This window comes from Notothenia rossii (assembly GCF_949606895.1).
Source record: "Notothenia rossii genome assembly, chromosome: 4".
Classification (NCBI taxonomy): domain Eukaryota; kingdom Metazoa; phylum Chordata; class Actinopteri; order Perciformes; family Nototheniidae; genus Notothenia; species Notothenia rossii.
In genome coordinates, this window is record NC_136902.1 from 6022324 (window position 1) to 6045310 (window position 22987).

Below are 22987 nucleotides of genomic sequence, written 5' to 3' on the forward strand. Positions count from 1 at the left end.
TTCCTGTGATTCGGATCTGCTCCGACATTAAGTGGCCTCTCCCTTGGCTCATGATACAACCAAGTTACATGACACCCGGGCTAGTAGTTTATCCGTACAAATGTAATGTGTCGTGACTTCGCTCAGTCTGAAAGTAACACCGCCTGCTCGATATTTCACTTTGTAGCCACGCATCTTGATCTCTCATAACATGACAAATACTGCACAACACAGCGTTGCTCACAGGCTCCTCAAAATCTGCTCCACTCTCATTTCTGTGATTAATAACTGCATCAGAGCAACCATCGTCCGTCTGTTGTCAATCAGTGTGTGCGGAGAAGACAGCGAGTTCATTATCACCACTTCACATCTTCAGAGGCAGCGTGAGTGTGTGTGTGTGTGTGTGTGTGTGTGTGTGTGTGTGTGTGTGTGTGTGTGTGTGTGTGTGTGTGTGTGTGTGTGTGTGTGTGTGTGTGTGTGTGTGTGTGTGTGTGTGTGTGTGTGTGTGTGTGTGTGTGTGTGTGTGTGTGTGTGTGTGTGTGTGTTCATTGGCTTTTGTTTGATTTACGGAGGAGGGGGGAGCCGGGGGTGTCAGGGACGTTAAAAAGAGGCAAACCCTGCTCTCACTGACACACGGACAGACTTATGGGATGCGAGCCTTCTCAGAACACACGGGACGGCGTCAACAGGACAACCGGGAATATTTTTCACGATCACAGCAGGTAAAAAAACATATATTTGACTACGTGAGAGGATTAAAGAGACTCCAAACAGTCGGGAAATGAGTAGGCTGTGTTTTGTGTGTGTTTGAGAGATTGTTCCTGACTTTGTGTTGTTTTGTACACACAGCTGGGTGGATTATAGGTGCTGAACATGATGTCATGAGCAGTTACAGTACACACAGTTAGCTGCCTGAAAGGTACCTTAACCAGCAGGCGTTATACTCTCGTCATGGAGGTTCGTGCTGCAGGATATGAGGAACATACGATACAAAATAAGCCAATGTTACTTGTGATACATAAAGCAGTTAAAGGGTACTACTTAGCCTTTACATAGCAAAAATAATACAATATATTGCTTGTTTAATTAATACTTTCTTTTATTATAATTAAAATTAAAAGGAACACAAAAGGCACTAATTTGATCAAATGATTTTTACATTTTAAAGTCAAATGTTCTACTAATACTGCCTTTGAATTCACAAAAACAATACAATTCACACTATTATTTTATCAGCAAATTGAAAATGAGGCTTGGAAATACCTCAATTTTGTACAGCTCTATTGGAGATGTCATTGTATTTTAAAATAAGGTGGGGACAATTGAATGTGCTGGCTCATATATTACAGGACAAAAGGTCAGTTATGGTTTCACAGCGAACAAGCGTTAATCTCTGTGTTCAATAAATTCAAATGATTTAAAATCCCCTCTAACCTCCAGCTAATTAAAGCAAATGTGGTTATTTCTGCTCCATAAAGTACATTTCTGTTTATTTTCCATCTAATGCTCCATCAGCATGACGGCAGCAGGGACTCAAATAAAAGTCAATATTTCAGAAATCACAAAAAGGTATAAGATAATTATGAATAAATACCATCAAATGTAGAATATATCTGGATTAAAAAAGGAGCAGCTGTTCAGTCCTTTACGCCCCCATGTGTTATCTACAGTTATTTAATTGTTGGATTATCTATAGGCAGTACACGTAAACAAACAATGCGTAACTAACGACAACAGCAGCTGTAGCAGTTTTAATTAAAGTATTTTCATCAGCGCAAGTGTTGGTGTCTGTGCGCTTTTATGTAGCCCCCATGGTTGATTTGCATTTGGGTAATTACAGGGTCTTTCCTCACAATTCATATTAGTGAAACCATTGATCTGAATTGGACAACTAACAATTATTCTCATTCAATTAATCTGATCATTATTATTTTCCTAGCTCAATGTTTCGTTCTTATTTTAACACGTGACCTTATTTTTATGGCCAAAAAGCAGAATCAATACTCCTATTTAAAGATGTGGAGTTGCAGATTTCTGTTACTCAACTTATTTCATCTCAGCTTCAGTTTGTTGGTTTGTTGAACTCTAAGAGACAACAACACTGTCAACAATAAATGTCCCTTACTTGAACTCCCTTTAACTGTTTCTGACCTGTCAGCATAAGTGATGTGTTTTGCCCGAGGGGACGAAGCCTCGCTGCGTTACATCAGAGCTTTGGGACTCAAATGATTGAGCAGGACAGGCTCAGTCATTTGCAGCATTAAAGTGCCCTTCAGAAATGCTTTTAAGTTCACCCAAATAACAATTACTGCTTGCTAAGCAAAAAAAACATCGTGTGAATTGAAATCTTGTTTTGGTAAAGCATCCCCTTTGTCATACTATGATTACTTCGGTTAGGGTTAGGGCTGCTCCTTATTTGGTCCTTCAGTCAACTAACTGGTGGTTTTGGTCTCAGTTGTTCAGATTTACTTGAAATGATTACTCTTTACTCTAAGCTTTTGCAGTGTTATTGTGGAGAAACTAATTAACATATTTATATGAGTTAGTCGACTAAGAATTTCTGTCAATCAGAGCAGATATACCTGCCTTTTAGTCAATTCAAAATGTCAAGTTTATAAATGCATCCAGAGGGACCAGCTTCTGTAGATTGTCCATGTGAAGCTTTGCACCCGCTGCTGGTGATTATATCTCATCATGTGGAGGCTGCTGGTGCTGCTGGTGGGGGGGTGAGAGCGAGTGCATCTGCCATCTGTCCCATCATGCCATGCTGCCTCCTCCTACCCACTAACATCGGCATATCCCCCCTCCCCGTTTCCCAACACACACAACTGACACACACATACAGTGCACGAGGCTGGGGTCAGATGTGTGGCAACATGGCTAAGCCTAAGCTGTGTTTACTATTATTTATTATCTACTTGGTGGCAGCTAAAGCTATATATTGTGCCAACTTCTGGACAGAGGCATATCATAAGTCTAAAGAAAACCAATACTTGTTTTTGTCACACTGTTTTACAGCGTAACAAATAATGAAAGTTAGACTTAGCATTTGACAATATTACTCGAAGCAGTGTGCAGCTACTCTGAAGCGGTCCACACTCAGTACGTTGTCTTCGTCTCGAGTTGTGTACTTCTGGACTTGCATGTGTTATTTTCTGTGCTTGAAGTGTTTTTCCCAATGGTTAAAATGCATCTTGAGTACCTGATGGTGCCTTCATACACCGCAAACAGTTGAGTGTCAATTGGACATTTCTCGCACTCAAGAACCGGCATCATGGCTACATAATGCTGCTTGATAAACATACCGCGATACTGGTGTCGAAATGAAACCATACTTAATTTGATTGTGTTCACTTCAGTAAACTCTGAAACCATAACGTTGCTAGCTAGATAGTTAGCAGCGGTGATCGTCCCATAAAGTCAGGGTGCCATTCGAGACAACACTAACCGGTAGAAATGCACACACAGCACAAGTGATCGCATTGTTTGACATGCAGTGTACTAAGGAGAGATTTGGGCATTGGTCTGTTTGAGGACTTGAACCGGCAACGTTCCTGACTCAGCTATACAGGCAACTGTTCAGGACCTTAGAGAAGCTGCTGAAATCACACAGGAAGTATTTATCTCCTCTTGTTTTGTCCACTCCCTCTCAATAACTTGAGTAAAGACAGTGGAGCTCACACGTTCACACAGACATGGCGACATGACCTGCCGTTCCCAACCATGCAAAGACAGTTTATTGATCAGAAGAGGAGCACTTGTGCAGTTTACAACCATTTGTGTGTGTGTTTGAGTCTTTTGGTCGTGTGGGGGTTGGGTGCTGCAAATAAAGCAGCTTTGTGCCTTGTGAACTTGAGCCACAAGTGCCAGCTGGCAGGCCGTTATGCAATCACAACAGCAGAGATGCACACATGCAACACAAGCTGCATATGGACACAATGTAGCATCCACACACACACTTGCATGTCTCACACACACTTCAGTGTCACCCCGGGGCGCTTTATTCTGACTGCAGCGGTCCCACACTGAGGCACACCCACTTTCGGGTGGGTGTAATGGGAGGCGGAGGGAGATTACTGCTCCACTCTTCACCTCCCTCTCGCTTTACTGCCGCGGGACTGACAGCCAGGCTTATGTCAGCGACCTCATTTCCTGCCGGTCTGGTAGTAGCTTGTTTGGGATGTGAGATCCTCAAAAACATCTGCGCGGAGATTGAGTTTACTGCAGTTGTGCTAAAGTATCAGCAGAACACACAAAGGCTGTCCTCTCCTCAAGGAATCCCGAATCTTATCTGATGTGTAGATTGTGTATTTGTTTACTGCTGTGCTAACTGTTGTTTCAGTAACTCTTGTATTAGTAATTATGTATTATTAACAGTTGTGTTATTAATTTCTGGCTTCAGTGACTCTCGCTGAGTCAGCCTGAAGAATGTGTGTGGGCTAGATTGTGACATGTCTCCAACGCAAAGTGTGTCCATAAATCATAACGTTAATAAACTGAGGGAGTGCCTTATCAATGTTGTGCTCCTGCTGATGCCAGGAGTATAATAATTATAGGGTTGTTTAACTTATTTGATTCAGGGAGTTTCTCTCGCACACATACACCTGAACATCAGCAGGAGAGGACTCTTTAAAGTAGAAACACTACATACTGATATACACCTGAACATCAGCAGGAGAGGACTCTTTAAAGTAGAGACACTACATACTGATATACACCTGGACATCAGCAGGAGAGGACTCTTTAAAGTAGAAACACTACATACTGATATACACCTGAACATCAGCAGGAGAGGACTCTTTAAAGTAGAGACACTACATACTGATATACACCTGAACATCAGCAGGAGAGGACTCTTTAAAGTAGAGACACTACATACTAATATACACCTGAACATCAGCAGGAGAGGACTCTTTAAAGTAGAGACACTGCATACTGATATACACCTGAACATCAGCAGGAGAGGACTCTTTAAAGTAGAGACACTAAATACTGATATACACCTGAACATCAGCAGGAGAGGACTCTTTAAAGTAGAGACACTGCATACTGATATACACCTGAACATCAGCAGGAGAGGACTCTTTAAAGTAGAGACACTACATACTGATATACACCTGAACATCAGCAGGAGAGGACTCTTTAAAGTAGAGACACTGCATACTGATATACACCTGAACATCAGCAGGAGAGGACTTTTTAAAGTAGAGACACTACATACTGATATACACCTGAACATCAGCAGGAGAGGACTTTTTAAAGTAGAGACACTACATACTGATATACACCTGAACATCAGCAGGAGAGGACTCTTTAAAGTAGAGACACTACATACTGATATACACCTGAACATCAGCAGGAGAGGACTTTTTAAAGTAGAGACACTACATACTGATATACACCTGAACATCAGCAGGAGAGGACTTTTTAAAGTAGAGACACTACATACTGATATACACATGAACATCAGCAGGAGAGGACTCTTTAAAGTAGAGACACTACTTACTGATATACACCTGAACATCAGCAGGAGAGGACTCTTTAAAGTAGAGACACTACTTACTGATATACACCTGGACATGTGTCTTATGTGTCCTCTTGAAGGGATGGGAGAAGTGAAAACAAATGGAAAGTTGGTTGAAAAGTTGAAACCAGCTTCTGCCATGTGCAATAGTCACTAAACTTACTTGAACATTGTTCAATTGTATGAAAACACATTCTAACAGTATCCACTTTCTTTGGAATAATGGTGTTGAATACCATCCAGTTTAAATGTATTTAGTGTTAGTGTGTGGTGTCAATAAAGGGCTCGTCTGTCAGGCTTTCCTATACAGTATATATTTCCATTGTATGTGTTGTTATTTTACCGCTTGCTCCTTAACACCTGAAGCACCAGGAGATCCCAGCTTCCTGAAAAATGTGACACTTGGTTATGTTTGGCTTGTGCTGTAAATCACTAAAACACATTAAAAAAGCTCCTCAGGGATGAATGTCAGATGTCCTCCTCTCTGTGTCTCTGCAGGAAGATCTGTGTGCACTGTAAGTGTGGGAGGGAGGAGCACGCGGTGCGCGGCGTGCCGGGTCAGCTGGAGAAGATGATGACGAAGCTGGTGTCCGACTTCCAGAGACACTCCATCTCCGACGACGACTCCGGCTGCGCCTCGGAGGAATACGCCTGGGTGCCGCCGGGGCTCAAGCCCGAACAGGTAACAGCACACACACACATCGAGACAGGGAGCAACAACACACTGGTTTCCATTGGACGTGTTCCTACACAAACACACTTTATTACCATGGGAACTAAGGTTTCTGATTTACGACTGTAATTGAATAAATTGCTCAGTAAGTGGATAAATGGATCTCTGCGTTCTGTTATTGATGATCCTTATGTGAACAAGCCCTGACAGAGTGTAGCATTGATAACAATATATAAGAAGATCGATAACAATACAACTGATGTTTGGACTTTTTTGTTGTGAGTTATTGGGAATATATAATATACATAAAGTTTTAAGATAAAAAAAAAATTATACATATACTTTTTGGGATATATAATATGCATATATATTTTTTTGTATATTATATTTGTTGTTATATATTTTATTAGTATAATTAAAATTGTATTTTGTATGTTGTTTCCTTGTTACATTTTTTATTTTCCTTTGTTTATTTGTTTAATTTAATTTTAATTTTGTTTCTTTATTTTAATTTATTTTATTCCTTGATTTTTTAAGTATAATTTTAACGAGAATGAAACACAATCATTTTGTAATAAGCTTATGCATCGTCTTAAGCCTTTTCAGTATAATATAACTTTCCACCTCATCACAAGGAATTCATTATTACTGTTTATTTGATATATTTCAGTATTTCTATAAGTAGTACAAGTTGAACAAAATGAACTTTTATACCTTTTCCTCGTGCTACAGGTGTACCAGTACTTCAGCTGCCTGCCGGAGGACCGGATCCCGTATGTGAACAGTCCGGGGGAAAGATACCGGATCAAACAGCTGCTGCACCAGCTGCCGGCACACGACAGCGAGGTAACGTCACCTGATCCAGGGTCAGATTCACTCATGCTGTAATGTTATACTCTCAGTGATCGTGCCGTTATGTTAAATCTTTATTGTTTGTTGTTCATGTATTGTGTCTTTATATATTTTTGGCTATGTTGATGTTACTCATGGAGCTGCTGTGATGCAAGTCACATTTCAGACTTGATCTGACCATTAAAGTATTACCGTGTCGTGTCGTATACTGTGGTGACATGTTAAAAAACAAATTTGCTAATTGAAAATACGACAATACCTTCGATTTATTCGTAGCTTTCTTTAAACTAGGGAAGCAAACAATACTTTCTTATTATTTCTTATTCTGCCCATCATTTTTTTATTCATATTTTGTGATAAACTTCACTGATGTTTCTGTTTGTCAGTCCGAAGCCCAAAGATATTCACTTTTGTTTGAAAACAGAAAAGAGCTGTTTCTGACATTCATAAAAACATTTTACATGAACATTTTGCAATTATTTGATAATCACAAAATAGGTTTTTTTGTTTAAATGTTATCTCAAAATGCTTTATGGTGGTTTATTTGACATATTTGTATCATACTCAATCATATGTGTGAGGATAATCCAGTAGGGATTGCTTTTATATTCATGTTTACCTCGTATAAGTGTTTATCAAGATACTGGGTTTAGTTTAGCTTTTTGTTCCTTCAGTTTTGACAGAAACTGGTAAATATCGTTCTGTTTTGATGCTCCATTTGGTCGGACTAAGTCAAAAATTACACATATCTATTCGTTCATTTGGATAATTCATTTGGATTGTTCAAAACCAGACTCTTAAATGCCAGTTAAATGGTAAATAGACTGTACTTATATAGCGCTTTATCCAGTCTTTACGACCGCTCAAAGCGCTTTACATACTACATGTCATTCACCCATTCATACAGAGCAGTGTACCGTACTCTAGGAACTAACATTCACACAGAGCAGTGTACCGTACTCTAGGAACTAACATTCATACAGAGCAGTGTACCGTACTCTAGGAACTAACATTCACACAGAGCAGTGTACCGTACTCTAGGAACTAACATTCACACAGAGCAGTGTACCGTACTCTAGGAACTAACATTCACACAGAGCAGTGTACCGTACTCTAGGAACTAACATTCACACAGAGCAGTGTACCGTACTCTAGGAACTAACATTCACACAGAGCAGTGTACCTTACTCTAGGAACTAACATTCATACAGAGCAGTGTACCGTACTCTAGGAACTAACATTCACACAGAGCAGTGTACCTTACTCTAGGAACTAACATTCACACAGAGCAGTGTACCTTACTCTAGGAACTAACATTCACACAGAGCAGTGTACCTTACTCTAGGAACTAACATTCACACAGAGCAGTGTACCGTACTCTAGGAACTAACATTCACACAGAGCAGTGTACCTTACTCTAGGAACTAACATTCATACAGAGCAGTGTACCGTACTCTAGGAACTAACATTCACACAGAGCAGTGTACCTTACTCTAGGAACTAACATTCACACAGAGCAGTGTACCTTACTCTAGGAACTAACATTCACACAGAGCAGTGTACCGTACTCTAGGAACTAACATTCACACAGAGCAGTGTACCTTACTCTAGGAACTAACATTCACACAGAGCAGTGTACCATACTCTAGGAACTAACATTCACACAGAGCAGTGTACCTTACTCTAGGAACTAACATTCACACAGAGCAGTGTACCGTACTCTAGGAACTAACATTCACACAGAGCAGTGTACCGTACTCTAGGAACTAACATTCATACAGAGCAGTGTACCGTACTCTAGGAACTAACATTCACACACACTCACACACCGTTGGTCATCGGGAGCAACTCAGGGTTAAGTATCTCACCCCAGGATACATTGACATGTTGGCTGCACGGGCTGGGATCGAACCTTTTGGTTGTGGGTTCGTTCGATCCCAGCCCGTACAGCCACAGTCGCGCTACATTACAGTTGCTTCTTATGCTCACTTGTATATAGTTATGACACTTTAAAAACAGGACGATGCATTTCAAGAGGCGTATAACCCACTCATGTGTTGTTAACTAAAGTTACATAATCTGTTCGTAAACAAGATACAGATTGAATTCATCTCGCTGAAACGAAGAGGTAGTTGAAGATTAAGAAGTCGTTTTTTGAATGGATATTTCAACACCATTATCCGTGTGTTTCCTGCAGTCTCAGTACTGCAACACTCTGGACGACGAGGAGAAGAAGGAGCTGCGAGTGTTCAGTCAGCAGAGGAAGAGAGAGAACCTGGGCCGAGGCGTCGTCAGACTCTTCCCTCTGACGATGACGGGCGCCATCTGCCAACAGGTAGAGCAGCATTTCGATTTGAAAATCCCTCGTAAAAATCCCTCGTAAAGATGTGTCCCTGTGATCAACATCATGCACGCAAGGGAAAGCTTTGTAAACACATAGATGCAGAGGGAGGAACTTTTGATTGGCATGTAGGGGCAGGAAAGGCTCAGGGGAGGAAACGATTAAAGAGCTGTGAAGGAAAAGTGCTGCTCAGTTCATCATTGGTTAAAGAGATAGTTCAAAACACTTATTTTACCTCTTAACTGCTTTGCTTTTCATCAAACAATGTTTATTTATATAACCCAATATCACAAGTGTTACATTTGTCTCAGTGGACTTCAAAGCTTGTACAGAATATCAGTATGACAATAGGACACCCTCTGTCCTTAGACCCTCTGTCCTTAGACCCTCACATCGTACAAGGAAACACTTCCAGAGAAAACCCACAGTTTAAAGGGGAGCATGGGAGAAACCTCAGGGAGAGCAACAGAGGAGGGATCCCTCTCCCAGGACGGACAGACGTGCAATAGATGCCGTGTGTAAATCAAAGAGATAATACATTTGCAACATAGGTAGTCCAAATGTTTGGAAATGCATGTGTCTGTAATAAGAAGATGAATCCACGAGGATGTCAACAACAATCCTGTGGGAGCCTTCAGGGAAGTAGTATGATGAAAAAAACAGCTCCCATCTCTCCAGAGGGTTTACTTTATTGTGTTAGCAGCTCATGGTTTTAAACAGGAGCCTCAGATTGATTATAATAAGAGGAAATATGAAGGGTGTAATTCAATGTTGTTATGTAAATGTGTTATTGGGCTTCTTTATTATCAACTTACATTTCTTAGAACATATTTTCAACTTTAATCGACTGAATTTATTATTAACACATGAATACTGAGTTATATATTTAAGAAGTACAATATAAGACAAGCAGAAGTTTATTACACTTAAGTCATTATCCTTTTTGAATTTGCTGAGGGCCGATTCAAAATGGTCCGCAGGCCACATTTGGCCCCCGTGCCGTAGTTTGGACACGCCTGATCTACATTTATATAACAGCTCTACAGGTGAGAGGAAAAGTGTGTATTTTGGGTCGACCTGTCGCCCTCTAACTTCCGTCCCCCGGATCTTTTCCAGTGTGGCCGTCAGATCTGCGGGGGGGACATCGCGGTGTTTGCCAGCCGCGCGGGGCAGAGCGGCTGCTGGCACCCTCAGTGTTTCCGCTGCCACACCTGCAGCGAGCTGCTGGTCGACCTCATCTACTTCTTCCAGGAGGGAAACATCTACTGCGGGCGGCACCACGCCGAGAGGCTGAAGCCCCGCTGCCAGGCCTGTGACGAGGTGAGGGCTCAGGGAGGGAAAGTTGTATACATAGGGGGTCCGCGGGGTCTTAAAAAGTATTAAAAGTTGATAAATCAATTTAGCGAAAATGAAGGCTATTAAAAAGTATTAAAGGGCATTTTCCAAGGTGTTACATTTTGTAGCTTGTTTTCAATAAGTATATAAATGGTCCAAAGAGGTTGTATTCTACAGTCTGCCTGAATGTAATCATTGCGTAGGTGTGTAGTGTGATTCTGTGTAGTTTATGAGGTCTTCAAATGTACGGAAAGGGTCTTAAAAAAGATCTTAAAAGGTCTTACATTTGACTTCAGGGTTCCTGCATATACCCTGATAAATATATTGTTTATTTAACCAGCTAAAAAGTCCCATTGAGATTAAAGTCTCTTTTCCGAGAGCAACCTGGCCAAGAAGGGCAGCATGAACAAAGTTACCACAGATAAAACCCAGACGAATACAGCAGTCGTAAAACACAAATGAAATGGCACAGTAACCAGTCAATATGCAAATCAAATAAACTCCTATAAATCATTAAAAACTGGCACAATTGATCAACGACTTCAATTATGTGATTAGTTCATTTCTCCAGGCTACATGAGCACACGACACCCCCTGTTGGTGAGAGGAGGTAACATATGACCTCTGTGTTACTATGAGGACGTATCCTACTCCCCGTTATATATCACCATCTTGCAATCAGCTTTAATTTAGCTCTAAATATGTTTTTACCAACTAAATAATGTACGCAGCTCGCGATGTAACTAGGAGTCTAGTGGACGGTATCAGTACTACAAGTACCCCGGGCCGCCATTTGCCCATCCCTGATCTAAATGATAGTTTCTGCCATTGAAAATATAAAATCTCAGGCTCTTCCAACAGCACAATATACTTAAGACATAAAAGTAACATAAGCAGACTATACAGTATATGTGTAAATGGAATAAGCTATACAGAATGTAAATGCAATACTGCGTGTCATAAGTTACTGCTTATGGTAATAATATATAAATATGTGGGCCGTTAACAGAAGCTAAAAAAAAAAAAGCAAGAGGTGTTGCGTCGGAGGATTTTGATTGAGAAAAGATCCTTTAATGCAGGGGTGTCAAATTCAATTTCATCACGGGCCACATCAGCATTATGGTTGCACTCAAAGGGCCGGTTGTAACTTCAAGACTATATAAAAATACATATATAAATATTGAATATATATAAAATAATGTATTATATTACATGATTGCCTCTGCATTGCATTATTATCGGATAGGGTAATAACTTCATAATTAACTACATCTGAAAGCAGAAGTCTGGGGCAAACAATTGCAAGTCTCTTCAGTGAGAATGTCACAAAATGATTTTAAAAGAAAAGCCACATTCTAGAAAAACCCAAAAAAATAAGCGACATTTTGAAAAAGAGAAGTGATCTTTTTTTTTTTTTTTAATGAGAAAAAAAAATATTTTAAGAAAAAATGCATATTTTGACAAAAGTCAAATTCTGAGAAAAAAATGTATATCTTCAAGAAAAAAAGTCAAATTCTGAGAAAAAGTCAAACTTCAGATGCATTGTGGGACATGTAGTTTATGGGCAACGTGCTTCTGTAAATCACAATGTAACCCTATAATAAACATTATAATCTTTGCAAGCTCTTGTGGGGCCGCATGAAATGAAGTCGCAGGCCGGATTTGGCCCCCGGGCCTTGAGTTTGACACCCCTGCTTTAATGTATCCCTAAATGAATCCTCGGGCCTTTTCAGGTGATTTACCACGACTGTTTTATCACTCTCTTAGATCTGTGCATGGTTGAGAGTATTTGCAGATGTCTCCGGGGGGGTTTCCCTGTTTCTAACGGCTCTCAGACTCAAGAGCTTAGCACACGCAGTGAATGGATCTGCAGAGACTGACCTTTTTCATCCTGTTAACCCAAATCCTCAGCATCACTTTTCCTACTGATTTGTTTACTTCTGTGTGTGTGAATCCTCACTGACCTCACTCTGTGTGCCCTCCCTCCCCCCCCTCTCTTGTGTCTGAACCGTAGATTATTCTGGCTGATGAATGCACGGAGGCCGAGGGTCGGTACTGGCACATGAAGCACTTCTGCTGCTTCGAGTGTGAGGGGTCGCTGGGCGGTCAGCGTTACATCATGAGAGAGAGCCGGCCGTACTGCTGCGCCTGCTACGAGTCGCTGTACGCCGAGTACTGCGACACCTGCGGGGAACACATAGGTACTGAGTCAAGAATAAAGAAGCTCCTGTTCAAGGGATTGTATGCAGCTAACAGACAGTATCAGGCAGGTGTTTGCAGGTGTTTACCTCAACTTAAAACATTTGTTCTGGAATGGAGAAATACCGGTTCAATGCTTTGTTCAGATTAGTTGAAGCCATACATTCAGTATTTTCCCGACAGTTACTATTTAAATAAACTAGTGTAAGGTTACAGAGTACTGCGACACCTGCGGGGAATTAAGAATACAATTACAAGGTTTCATATGCAGCGTAAAGCCATTATCGGGCAGATGTTCTTCACTATTTCATTACAAACGTTTTAATTTAACTCTATGCCTCAATTTAAAACAAAAAGTATCTAATGTCATATTATTTTACACTTTCACATAGTTAAATATGCTCTAGGAGGAGATTCAGGTGATAAGGTGGGGGGGGGTTACCTTGGTTGCTGATTGGCTAATGGTTACACAAGCCAAAAAAATCGTTATGACATCATAAAGTGGCCAAAATCTGATCAGCTCATTTTCAGACAGGTTTTTATAGAAATGGATCAGGACAAAAAGAGAGAGAATCTTTGTTCCTGAAACTTTCAGAGTCTCTTTCCACAGAGGGGACACATGTTGATGTAGAAGAGACATGAAGACGAGGGGACACATGTTGATGTAGAAGAGACATGAAGAAGAGGGGACACATGTTGATGTAGAAGAGACATGAAGAAGTGGGGACACATGTTGATGTAGAAGAGACATGAAGAAGAGGGGACACATGTTGATGTAGAAGAGACATGAAGAAGAGGGGACACATGTTGATGTAGAAGAGACATGAAGAAGAGGGGACACATGTTGATGTAGAAGAGACATGGAGAAGAGGGGACACATGTTGATGTAGAAGAGACATGGAGAAGAGGGGACACATGTTGATGTAGAAGAGACATGAAGAAGAGGGGACACATGTTGATGTAGAAGAGACATGAAGAAGAGGGGACACATGTTGATGTAGAAGAGACATGAAGAAGAGGGGACACATGTTGATGTAGAAGAGACATGGAGAAGAGGGGACACATGTTGATGTAGAAGAGACATGAGGAAGAGGGGACACATGTTGATGTAGAAGAGACATGAAGAAGAGGGGACATGAAAAAGTGGGGACACATGTTGATGTAGAAGAGACATGGAGAAAAGGGGACACATGTTGATGAAGAAGAGACATGAAGAAGTGGGGACACATGTTGATGTAGAAGAGACATGGAGAAGAGGGGACACATGTTGATGTAGAAGAGACATGAGGAAGAGGGGACACATGTTGATGTAGAAGAGACATGAAGAAGAGGGGACACATGTTGATGTAGAAGAGACATGAAGAAGAGGGGACACATGTTGATGTAGAAGAGACATGAAGAAGTGGATTTTGCACAATAGGTGACCTTTAAAAATGTCCCCCCCCCCCAGGTATCGATCAGGGCCAGATGACGTACGAGGGGCAGCACTGGCACGCTGTGGATACGTGTTTCTGCTGCGCTCGCTGCCGGCTGCCTCTCATCGGACGACCCTTCCTCCCCCGATCCGGACTCATCTTCTGCTCCAGAACCTGCTCTCTGGGAGAAGACCCCGACAACTCGGACTCGTGCGACTCGGCTCTGCAGATCAGACCCGCCGCCGGGCAGAGGCGCTGGGAGGCGGGGGGGAAACAGCAACAGCAGCAGACCTGTGGTTCCCCTCTGCAGCCACCAGAGGGCGTCAGACTGCCGGTTACTGTGGCTAAAGACAGTATGCACACAGCGGGGGAGAGCAGAGGTGAGCGGCTACTACTCATTAACGTTATTTGATCTAAAAAGTCAAAAAGATGCACCAAATGTTTTGCTTGAATATAATTTTGAGGGCTATTTCAAAAAGTCTTAAAATCTGACTTACCGTAATGTATATATATATATATATATGTATAAAACTAAACACTTTTTTTTTTCAACAGTGTTAAGAATTTTTTTTTTTATGTTTCATATATTATGTCGCTTTTTTATTATTAATATATATTTCAGTATTTTTTATATAATTAGTTTTATCCTCTTTATAATTACAACCATTTAATAATTGTATTAATATTTTCTTTAATAATTATAATTATCTTTCATAATAATAAGTATTTGTTATTACATTTTTTTTTTTTTTATTGTAAGTGTTATTAGTAGATTTAATATAATTGGTATTCAAATGTTAATGTGTATTTTGTATTATAATTTGAAGTATCAGTCTTACTGTTATTGTTTGTATTTTTTATATAATAATTATTTGTATTATTACTCTTGTTTTTATAAAGGCGGTCACACTGCCAGTCTCTCATTAAAGCATGTCTCTCCCTCTCAGGTGTTCACTGCTCCGCTCCGGCTCAGAATGGCCTCCCTCCCTCCAGAGGCTCGTACTCCCCTCTCCCCCACATTCACCTGGGGAACGGCTTGGGCCCGTCGTGGCCCAGCGACCTCCCCAACTACAGCCTACTGCCGGGGGACACTGCTCCTGTGAATGGGAACACTGGACTGACCGGTCTGAACTCCAAAGGAACGTCCAGCGCTAAAGACTGCAGGAACTGGGTGGAGAGGACCAATCAGGTGATGCAAGGTATCAGAAGCCACTCAAATGCACAGACACATGGTATCAATGGAAGCCGCACAATTAGTGGAATAAAGAAAATATAATCGCAAACTATTTTAATAATTGAGGGTCTTCAGCCCCTTATGCCCCTTTCACACCAACGCGCTTCCAGGGCCGGTTCGGAGCTAGAGCCTGAAGAGCACAGTTTTCTCCTGTTCACACCGCAAGCTCCGAAACCCTGTGCTTTTGGATGGATGGATAGATGGATGGATGGATGGATAGATTGATGGATGGATGGATGGATGGATAGATGGATGGATGGATGGATGGATGGATGGATAGATGGAGAGATGGATGGATGGATAGATAAATGGATGGATAGATGGATAGATGGATGGATGGATAGATGGATTGATAGATAGATGAATGGATGGATGGATAGATAGATGGATGGATGGATAGATGGATGGATAGATGGATAGATGGATGGATGGATAGATGGATTGATAGATAGATGAATGGATGGATGGATAGATAGATGGATGGATGGATAGATGGATTGATAGATAGATGAATGGATGGATGGATAGATAGATGGATGGATGGATGGATAGATGGATGGATGGATAGATGGAGAGATGGATGGATGGATAGATAAATGGATGGATAGATGGATAGATGGATGGATGGATAGATGGATTGATAGATAGATGAATGGATGGATGGATAGATAGATGGATGGATGGATAGATGGATGGATAGATAGATGGATGGCAAGATGGATGGATGGATAGATAGATGGATGGATAGAGAGATGGATAGATGGATGGAGAGGTGGATGGAGAGGTGGATGGAGAGGTGGATGGAGAGGTGGATGGAGAGGTGGATGGAGAGGTGGAGAGATGGATGAATGGATGGATGGATAGATGGATGGATGAATGGATGGATGGATGGATGGATAGATGGATGGATAGATGGATGGATGGATGGAGAGATGGATGGATGGATGGATGGATGAATGGATGGATGGATGGATGGATGGATAGATAGATAGATAGATGGATGGATGGATAGATAGATGGATGGATGGATGGATGGATGGATGGATGGATGGATGGATGGATGGATAGATAGATAGATAGATGGATGGATGGATAGATAGATAGATAGATGGATGGATGGATGGATGGATGGATGGATGGATGGATGGATGGATGGATGGATAGATAGATAGATGGATGGATGGATAGATGGATAGATGGATGGATAGATAGATGGATGGATGGAGAGATGGATGGATGGATAGATAGATGGATGGATGGATAGATGGATAGATAGATGGATGCGTGGATGGAGACCTCCCTTTGGACTTTAAAAAAGAGGGAGTGAAATAACGTGACTTCACTTTCTCTCTGCAGTGTTTCCTCCTCAGAAGAACGGTCACCTGACCTCCCCCCCCGACCCCTCCTCCGTACTCCCCCCTCCTCTCCCGTTGAAGTCACGTGAATTGATGCCCCGGGACTCCCCCTCTCCCCCCCCTCTCTTGCCCCCCCCACCGCTGGAGGACACCCCCTCAGACTGCCCCCCCCCTCCTCTGTCCCGCAGCGGCACAGCCAGGGTCAGCTTCAGGGAGCCAATCAGCAGCAGCTATTCTGAGGAGGTGGAGGAGGGGGTAGATGAGGAGGTGGAGGATCTGAGGGAGGAGGAAGAGGAGCAGCAGCAGGAGGAAGAGGAGGAGGGGGGGGGCTTCGGGAGCCTGCTGCATCTGCAGAAGGGAATCCTCCCTCAGATGGATATGCTGGGTGAGAGGAACCGCTAAGATAAATGATTCAACTGATGGTTTTATTCAAAGTTACTTATAAAAAGCTCAGCAAGACAAACTCAGAACAGCAAGGATCCTAAAAGCTAAATATGACTTTACATATTATTTATGAGTCTTGTTCCTGTAATAAAGTGTGTATCAGAAACACTGACAGTCACACTATTAAGGAAACAATGTCCCTGTTGAAACAAAACATGTTTATCCCATGGGCATAACAGCATTTAATACTGTTTGTTATCAGCACTTATATATAGTTGGTTAATAAAAAATAACTAAGTGAAAAGTGAAAATGATTCGTGTTAGACAGTATTCTATAGTATTTTGTAGCTGGCGCCACAGTGACACGTCCTAAAACCCGAAAGTAAACTCCTTCTGGTTCCTTCGACAAAAAGCAATGCAATCTCTCCATAGGATTTTGGAAAATAGCAGGAAATAAGGTCTGTGGCTGAGACACATTGAAGAGACAGATCACGTTTTGTTCAGCCGGATAATCTCCACATGTCCTACTTTTATCATTTTCTAATCATAAAACTTGTCACCAGAAGCAAAATGCTAACGTTATGCTATAAAGGAACTACAGCCGAGTCGCTGCTTCAACGTCACGCCAACTTCAGATCCATATTCAAACACACAGATTCTAAATGGTACGAGTTGAAGCGTTTGTTTGAACAGTCTGCAGGAGGCAGGGACTTGCTTTCAAGCAGAACAGAAACTAACTTAGAGGAGTGTTTACGTGTTCGGAGTAATGACGTACAACGGCCTCCACGACTTCTGTAGTCCTATTCAGCCACTTGGTAACAACCATCGTTTCTCAGACACGTCAACTCTTCAGAAATCACCAGTGGGGTCACTGCTGATGGATTTAATGTCGTAGAACAAAACGTGATCCGTCTCTTCAATGTGTCTCAACCACAGACCTTATTTCCAGATATTTTCCTAAATCCTATGGAGAGATCCCATTGGCTCTGAGACGAGCGAACAGGAAGTGGTGAAATGCTGACGCACTTCCTGGTTTTAGGACGCTCTATTTTTTTATTTTTTTTCTATTTATTTTAGGTAACAAGTGGGACTCTTTTTTATTACATGCTATAAAATAAGTGAAGAACTTATATTACATTTTAAATCCTTCTTGTATTAAGAAAATAATTAATATATATTTTTGATACTTTCTTAAAAATCCTGAAAATGTGTTAAAAGAACTTGCATTGTGACCAAGCGGAAATTACCTCTTGCTTTTATTTTAAGCACTGAAACAATTGTCAAATGTGTGATATTTGGCGATATAAATAAATGTTGATGGAAGTAGATTAGACTTTCGTAGGTCTCGACAATTAGTTGACTGCATTTTCGTTATTTAAATGCTGTTTTCAGGCGTGTCAAATCTTTATAAAAAACATAAAAGAGAGAGAATATATTTGGGTTATGGACGTTTTAATGGATTATAATTCTGAAAATAAATGTTTTTTTTTGGAAGTGATGATCAGAACTGACAATGGTAAAACATTTATCTCATAAAAGTGCAAAATAAATACATATTTAGTAACTTAATGGATTTTTTTCACATTTTCTCTTCCTCTCAGATGGGTCGTCGTATCACCAGCGCAGTCAGCGGCGGGGCTGGAGCCGGAATCGTGTTCCCTCGGACCCCGACATCCACCCCAGGTCAGAGCGGCGGCCCCGACGCCCTCGATCCTCCGAACGACCCCGCCTCGAAGTCCTGGACTGGAGGGGTGAGAAAGGGGAGAGAGAGAGGGGCGAGAGAAGGAACTCCTGCTCTCTCACCCTGCAGTCGAGACACTACAAACACGAGGACTGCTCCACCTGCTCCTCCTCCTCCTCAGACTCCGAGGAGGAGGGCTTCTTCCTGGGGAAACCCATCCCTCTGCCCCCCCAGCTCCGAAAACAACCCCCCGAGGAGGAGTATAGTGGGCGAGAGAGGGGGGGGGAAAGGGAGGGGAGGGAGGTTCAGAGGGGGGGGGGTCTGAGAGGAAGCTTCAGGAGGAGGAGAGCTCACAGCCTCGGAGCTAAAGACAAAGATAAAAACTGTGCCATCTCCTAACGTCACAGATCTCACAACCACAGACCATACACTTCCATCGTCCACAGACCATACACTTCCATCATCCACAGACCATACACTTCCATCGTCCACAGACCATACACTTCCATCAACCACAGACCATACACTTCCATCGTCCACAGACCATACACTTCCATCGTCCACAGACCATACACTTCCATCATCCACAGACCATACACTTCCATCGTCCACAGACCATACACTTCCATCGTCCACAGACCATACACTTCCATCGTCCACAGACCATACACTTCCATCATCCACAGACCATACACTTCCATCGTCCACAGACCATACACTTCCATCGTCCACAGACCATACACTTCCATCGTCCACAGACCATACACTTCCATCATTCACAGACCATACACTTCCATCGTCCACGGACCATACACTTCCATCGTCCACGGACCATACACTTCCATCGTCCACGGACCATACACTTCCATCGTCCACGGACCATACACTTCCATCGTCCACAGACCATACACTTCCATCGTCCACAGACCGTACACTTCCATCGTCCACAGACCGTACGCTTCCATCGTCCACAGACCGTACGCTTCCATCGTCCACAGACCGTACGCTTCCATCGTCCACAGACCATACACTTCCATCGTCCACAGACCATACACTCCCATCGTCCACAGACCATACACTTCCATCATCCACAGACCATACACTCACATCATCCACAGACCATACACTTCCATCATCCACAGACCATACACTTCCATCGTCCACAGACCATACACTTCCATCATCCACAGACCATACACTTCCATCATTCACAGACCATACACTCCCATCATTTCCTAATTTGGGATCAATACAGGATCTATCTAACTTCAGACCAAAGTTAAAAGATGGTGCAGAGAGAACTGAAGCCTCTCATCGCTCTGGCATTCAGACGCTCCATGATGATACAGGACCTGCAGACTTTAATAACAAAGGTGGTCACACACACTACTTATCGAGAGGAAGCACAATGAGCCTCGGGCGAGTCGAGTCCTTTCATTGAACAGAATCACATAATGGCGTATTAGGGTCAGTGTGGGTGGAAAGCAATACAAAATGGAGTCAGGGGAGGGGGAATAATCCAAGAAAATACTCAACCTTTCTGAGAAAAATCTAATATTTTCCACGGTTATTCAGACACAAATGTACGAGAAATGTACGAGAAAAATATGACATAGTTGAGATTTGAAGTAATACATTTATGAAAAGAAAATTCTGAATCTATGTGAGAATTTAAGTTTATAATTATAAGACTAAAAAAAACGAATATTTGAGAACTCAAGTCATACATTTACGAGAACAGAAAGTTAGAAATATGATTTAAAATCAGAAATGTACCCGAAGATATCCAAGACATTTGGATAAACATTCTTTTGTCTTTCCTTAGCAAGGTTTGATCCACTTCTCGTCACATTGCCACTTCAATCAGGAGAGACGGTTCTGATGTAAGAATATTAATTGCCAGGAATACAAAAATGAATGTAATGGAGTTTTGGCGACTAGGCCACGTTGTGCAGGAGTATCATTCGGAAAGGGAGAACCAATCCGATGAAACCCCCCGGGGTCTAGACACTGGTGGATCGTTGGGTTCGGTCTGAAGGGGAGGGGCTTAGCTTGACCCTGGATTCAAAGGGACAGGAGGTGAAAGGGTGGAGGAGGGTTGCGCTGAGTCAGCTGATATGACGGCTGTCAGAGGGGAGGGCAGATTTAAAAGGGTTTAACCGAGCGCTATGATAGGCTTGTGAGAATAGAGCGAAGTGATTGGTTAAGCTGGGGACTGAGATCACTTATTGGGAGTAGTAACATGGACATAGTAATATGAATGAGAGAAGACGGTTGTGTCGTGTACATGTATCAATGAAACGTTTTTCTGTTTTTAAATGCGCAACTTTTATCACGGAGAAACCATTTTAACTCACATTTCAGATTTGAATCGAAGAAATTCTGATGAATTCTCTGAGTTTTGCGTTTCTGTCATTTCATTATGATGTTTCTATACAGCCCCGATACGCCGTCACAGTGTCGACTCTTCACGGTTCACCTTCAGTGTATAAAAGTGTATGAAATCTGTGAAAAGTGATGATTATTGGAAACGTTTGAATTATTAAGAGAGGATCGACATTGCAAACTCGCTCCTCAACAAAAATAAATATGAAATATATCTTGTTTTTTATCCCAAGTGTAACCACTTCTCTGTGCTCTTATGTGCTACTTTTATATATATATGACTGTAAATGACAGCTATGAACACTAAATGGCCAAATATTATGGGATGGAGTTTCACACAAAGGAGATTTAAAGTGAGCTCCTGAGGTTGTGTGTGCCGTTCAGTCCAGATAAAACACTGCAGCGTTTGTATACGTCTTATATTGAAAAAACACTTATTTTTATAACCTTGGTGTCGGTCGCTGTTTTATTTCTGGTTAAAGACCAGATAATGAATCTGTGTCTATGATTGTGAGAGACAACTTTATGATGATATTAAATGTGTCTAAATTGTTTGTCGTGTTGTGTAATTTATTCCACATTTAACACATCATCTACAAGACCTTTGCAGTTTGACAATTGTGTGTGTGTGTGTGTGTGTGTGTGTGTGTGTGTGTGTGTGTGTGTGTGTGTGTGTGTGTGTGTGTGTGTGTGTGTGTGTGTGTGTGTGTGTGTGTGTGTGTGTGTGTGTGTGTGTGTGTGTGTGTGTGACGGTTTGGTAAGAATACATATTCCGATGAACCCCCCCCCCCAGGGTCTAGAGACATTGGTGGTGGTGAATGGATAGTTGGGCTCGGTCTGAAGGGGAGGGGCTTAGCTTGACCCTGGATTCAGAGGGACAGGAGGTGAAAAAGGGTGGAGGAGGGTTGCATCGAGTCACATGAAATGACAGCTGTCAGAGGGGAGAGCAGATTTAAAAAGGTTTAGCGGAGCGCTATGATAGGCTTGTGAGAATAGAGCGAAGTGATTGGTTAAGCTGGGGAGTGACGCCCCCGATCACTTATTGAGAGGAGAGAGAGTAGTTACATAGACATAGTTAATGAATGAGAGAAGACGGTCTTCCTGGTTGAACTTGCCCTGAGCTTCATATGTATTTATTAAGGCAAATGTACAAGAAACGTATCTATTCTCTGAGATCACAAGTAATACATCTCCAGAAGACAATGCCTTTTTTTCTGAGTGCAAATTCATACATTTACGAGAAAAAAACAGAACATATCGGACATTTTAAGACAAAAATGTACAAAAAAGTACATCCAAAAATATCTGAGAAAGTACGAAATTTAAGAGAAAACATAGAAAATGTCTTAGATTTGTAGTCATACATTCACAAGAAATACATATTATATATACACAGTTTCAGGTTTGGGTAAATAGAGTTAGAAAAGGAGAGGAAATACTTAGAAAGGGTTTTACAAATTAACATCTATCAATCAAAAATAACAATTGTTTATTTTTGCTTCTTATTCATACTGTATTTTTATAGTTGTAAAGATAATATATCTCACATCTTTGTATTAACATTATATACACACACAACTCTTCATACCAGGGTACATAAACATTATCATACTACCATATTGCTGTAGTT

General features: G+C 41.6%; 1 protein-coding gene across 1 annotated transcript in view; it reads left to right on the forward strand.

Annotated features, from left to right (window-relative positions):
* Positions 1-21911, forward strand: part of prickle3 (prickle homolog 3) — a 37416-nt gene extending 15505 nt beyond the window's left edge. Inside the window, exons 3-11 of the mRNA XM_079674912.1 lie at positions 6002-6185; positions 6909-7022; positions 9226-9363; positions 10486-10689; positions 12719-12905; positions 14354-14698; positions 15266-15517; positions 16909-17292; positions 18893-21911. Coding sequence (XP_079531038.1) covers positions 6002-6185; positions 6909-7022; positions 9226-9363; positions 10486-10689; positions 12719-12905; positions 14354-14698; positions 15266-15517; positions 16909-17292; positions 18893-19371 — 2287 coding nt within the window. The 3' untranslated portion in view covers positions 19372-21911. The remainder of the gene's footprint in view (positions 1-6001; positions 6186-6908; positions 7023-9225; positions 9364-10485; positions 10690-12718; positions 12906-14353; positions 14699-15265; positions 15518-16908; positions 17293-18892) is intronic.
* Positions 21912-22987: the final 1076 nt, after the last annotated feature.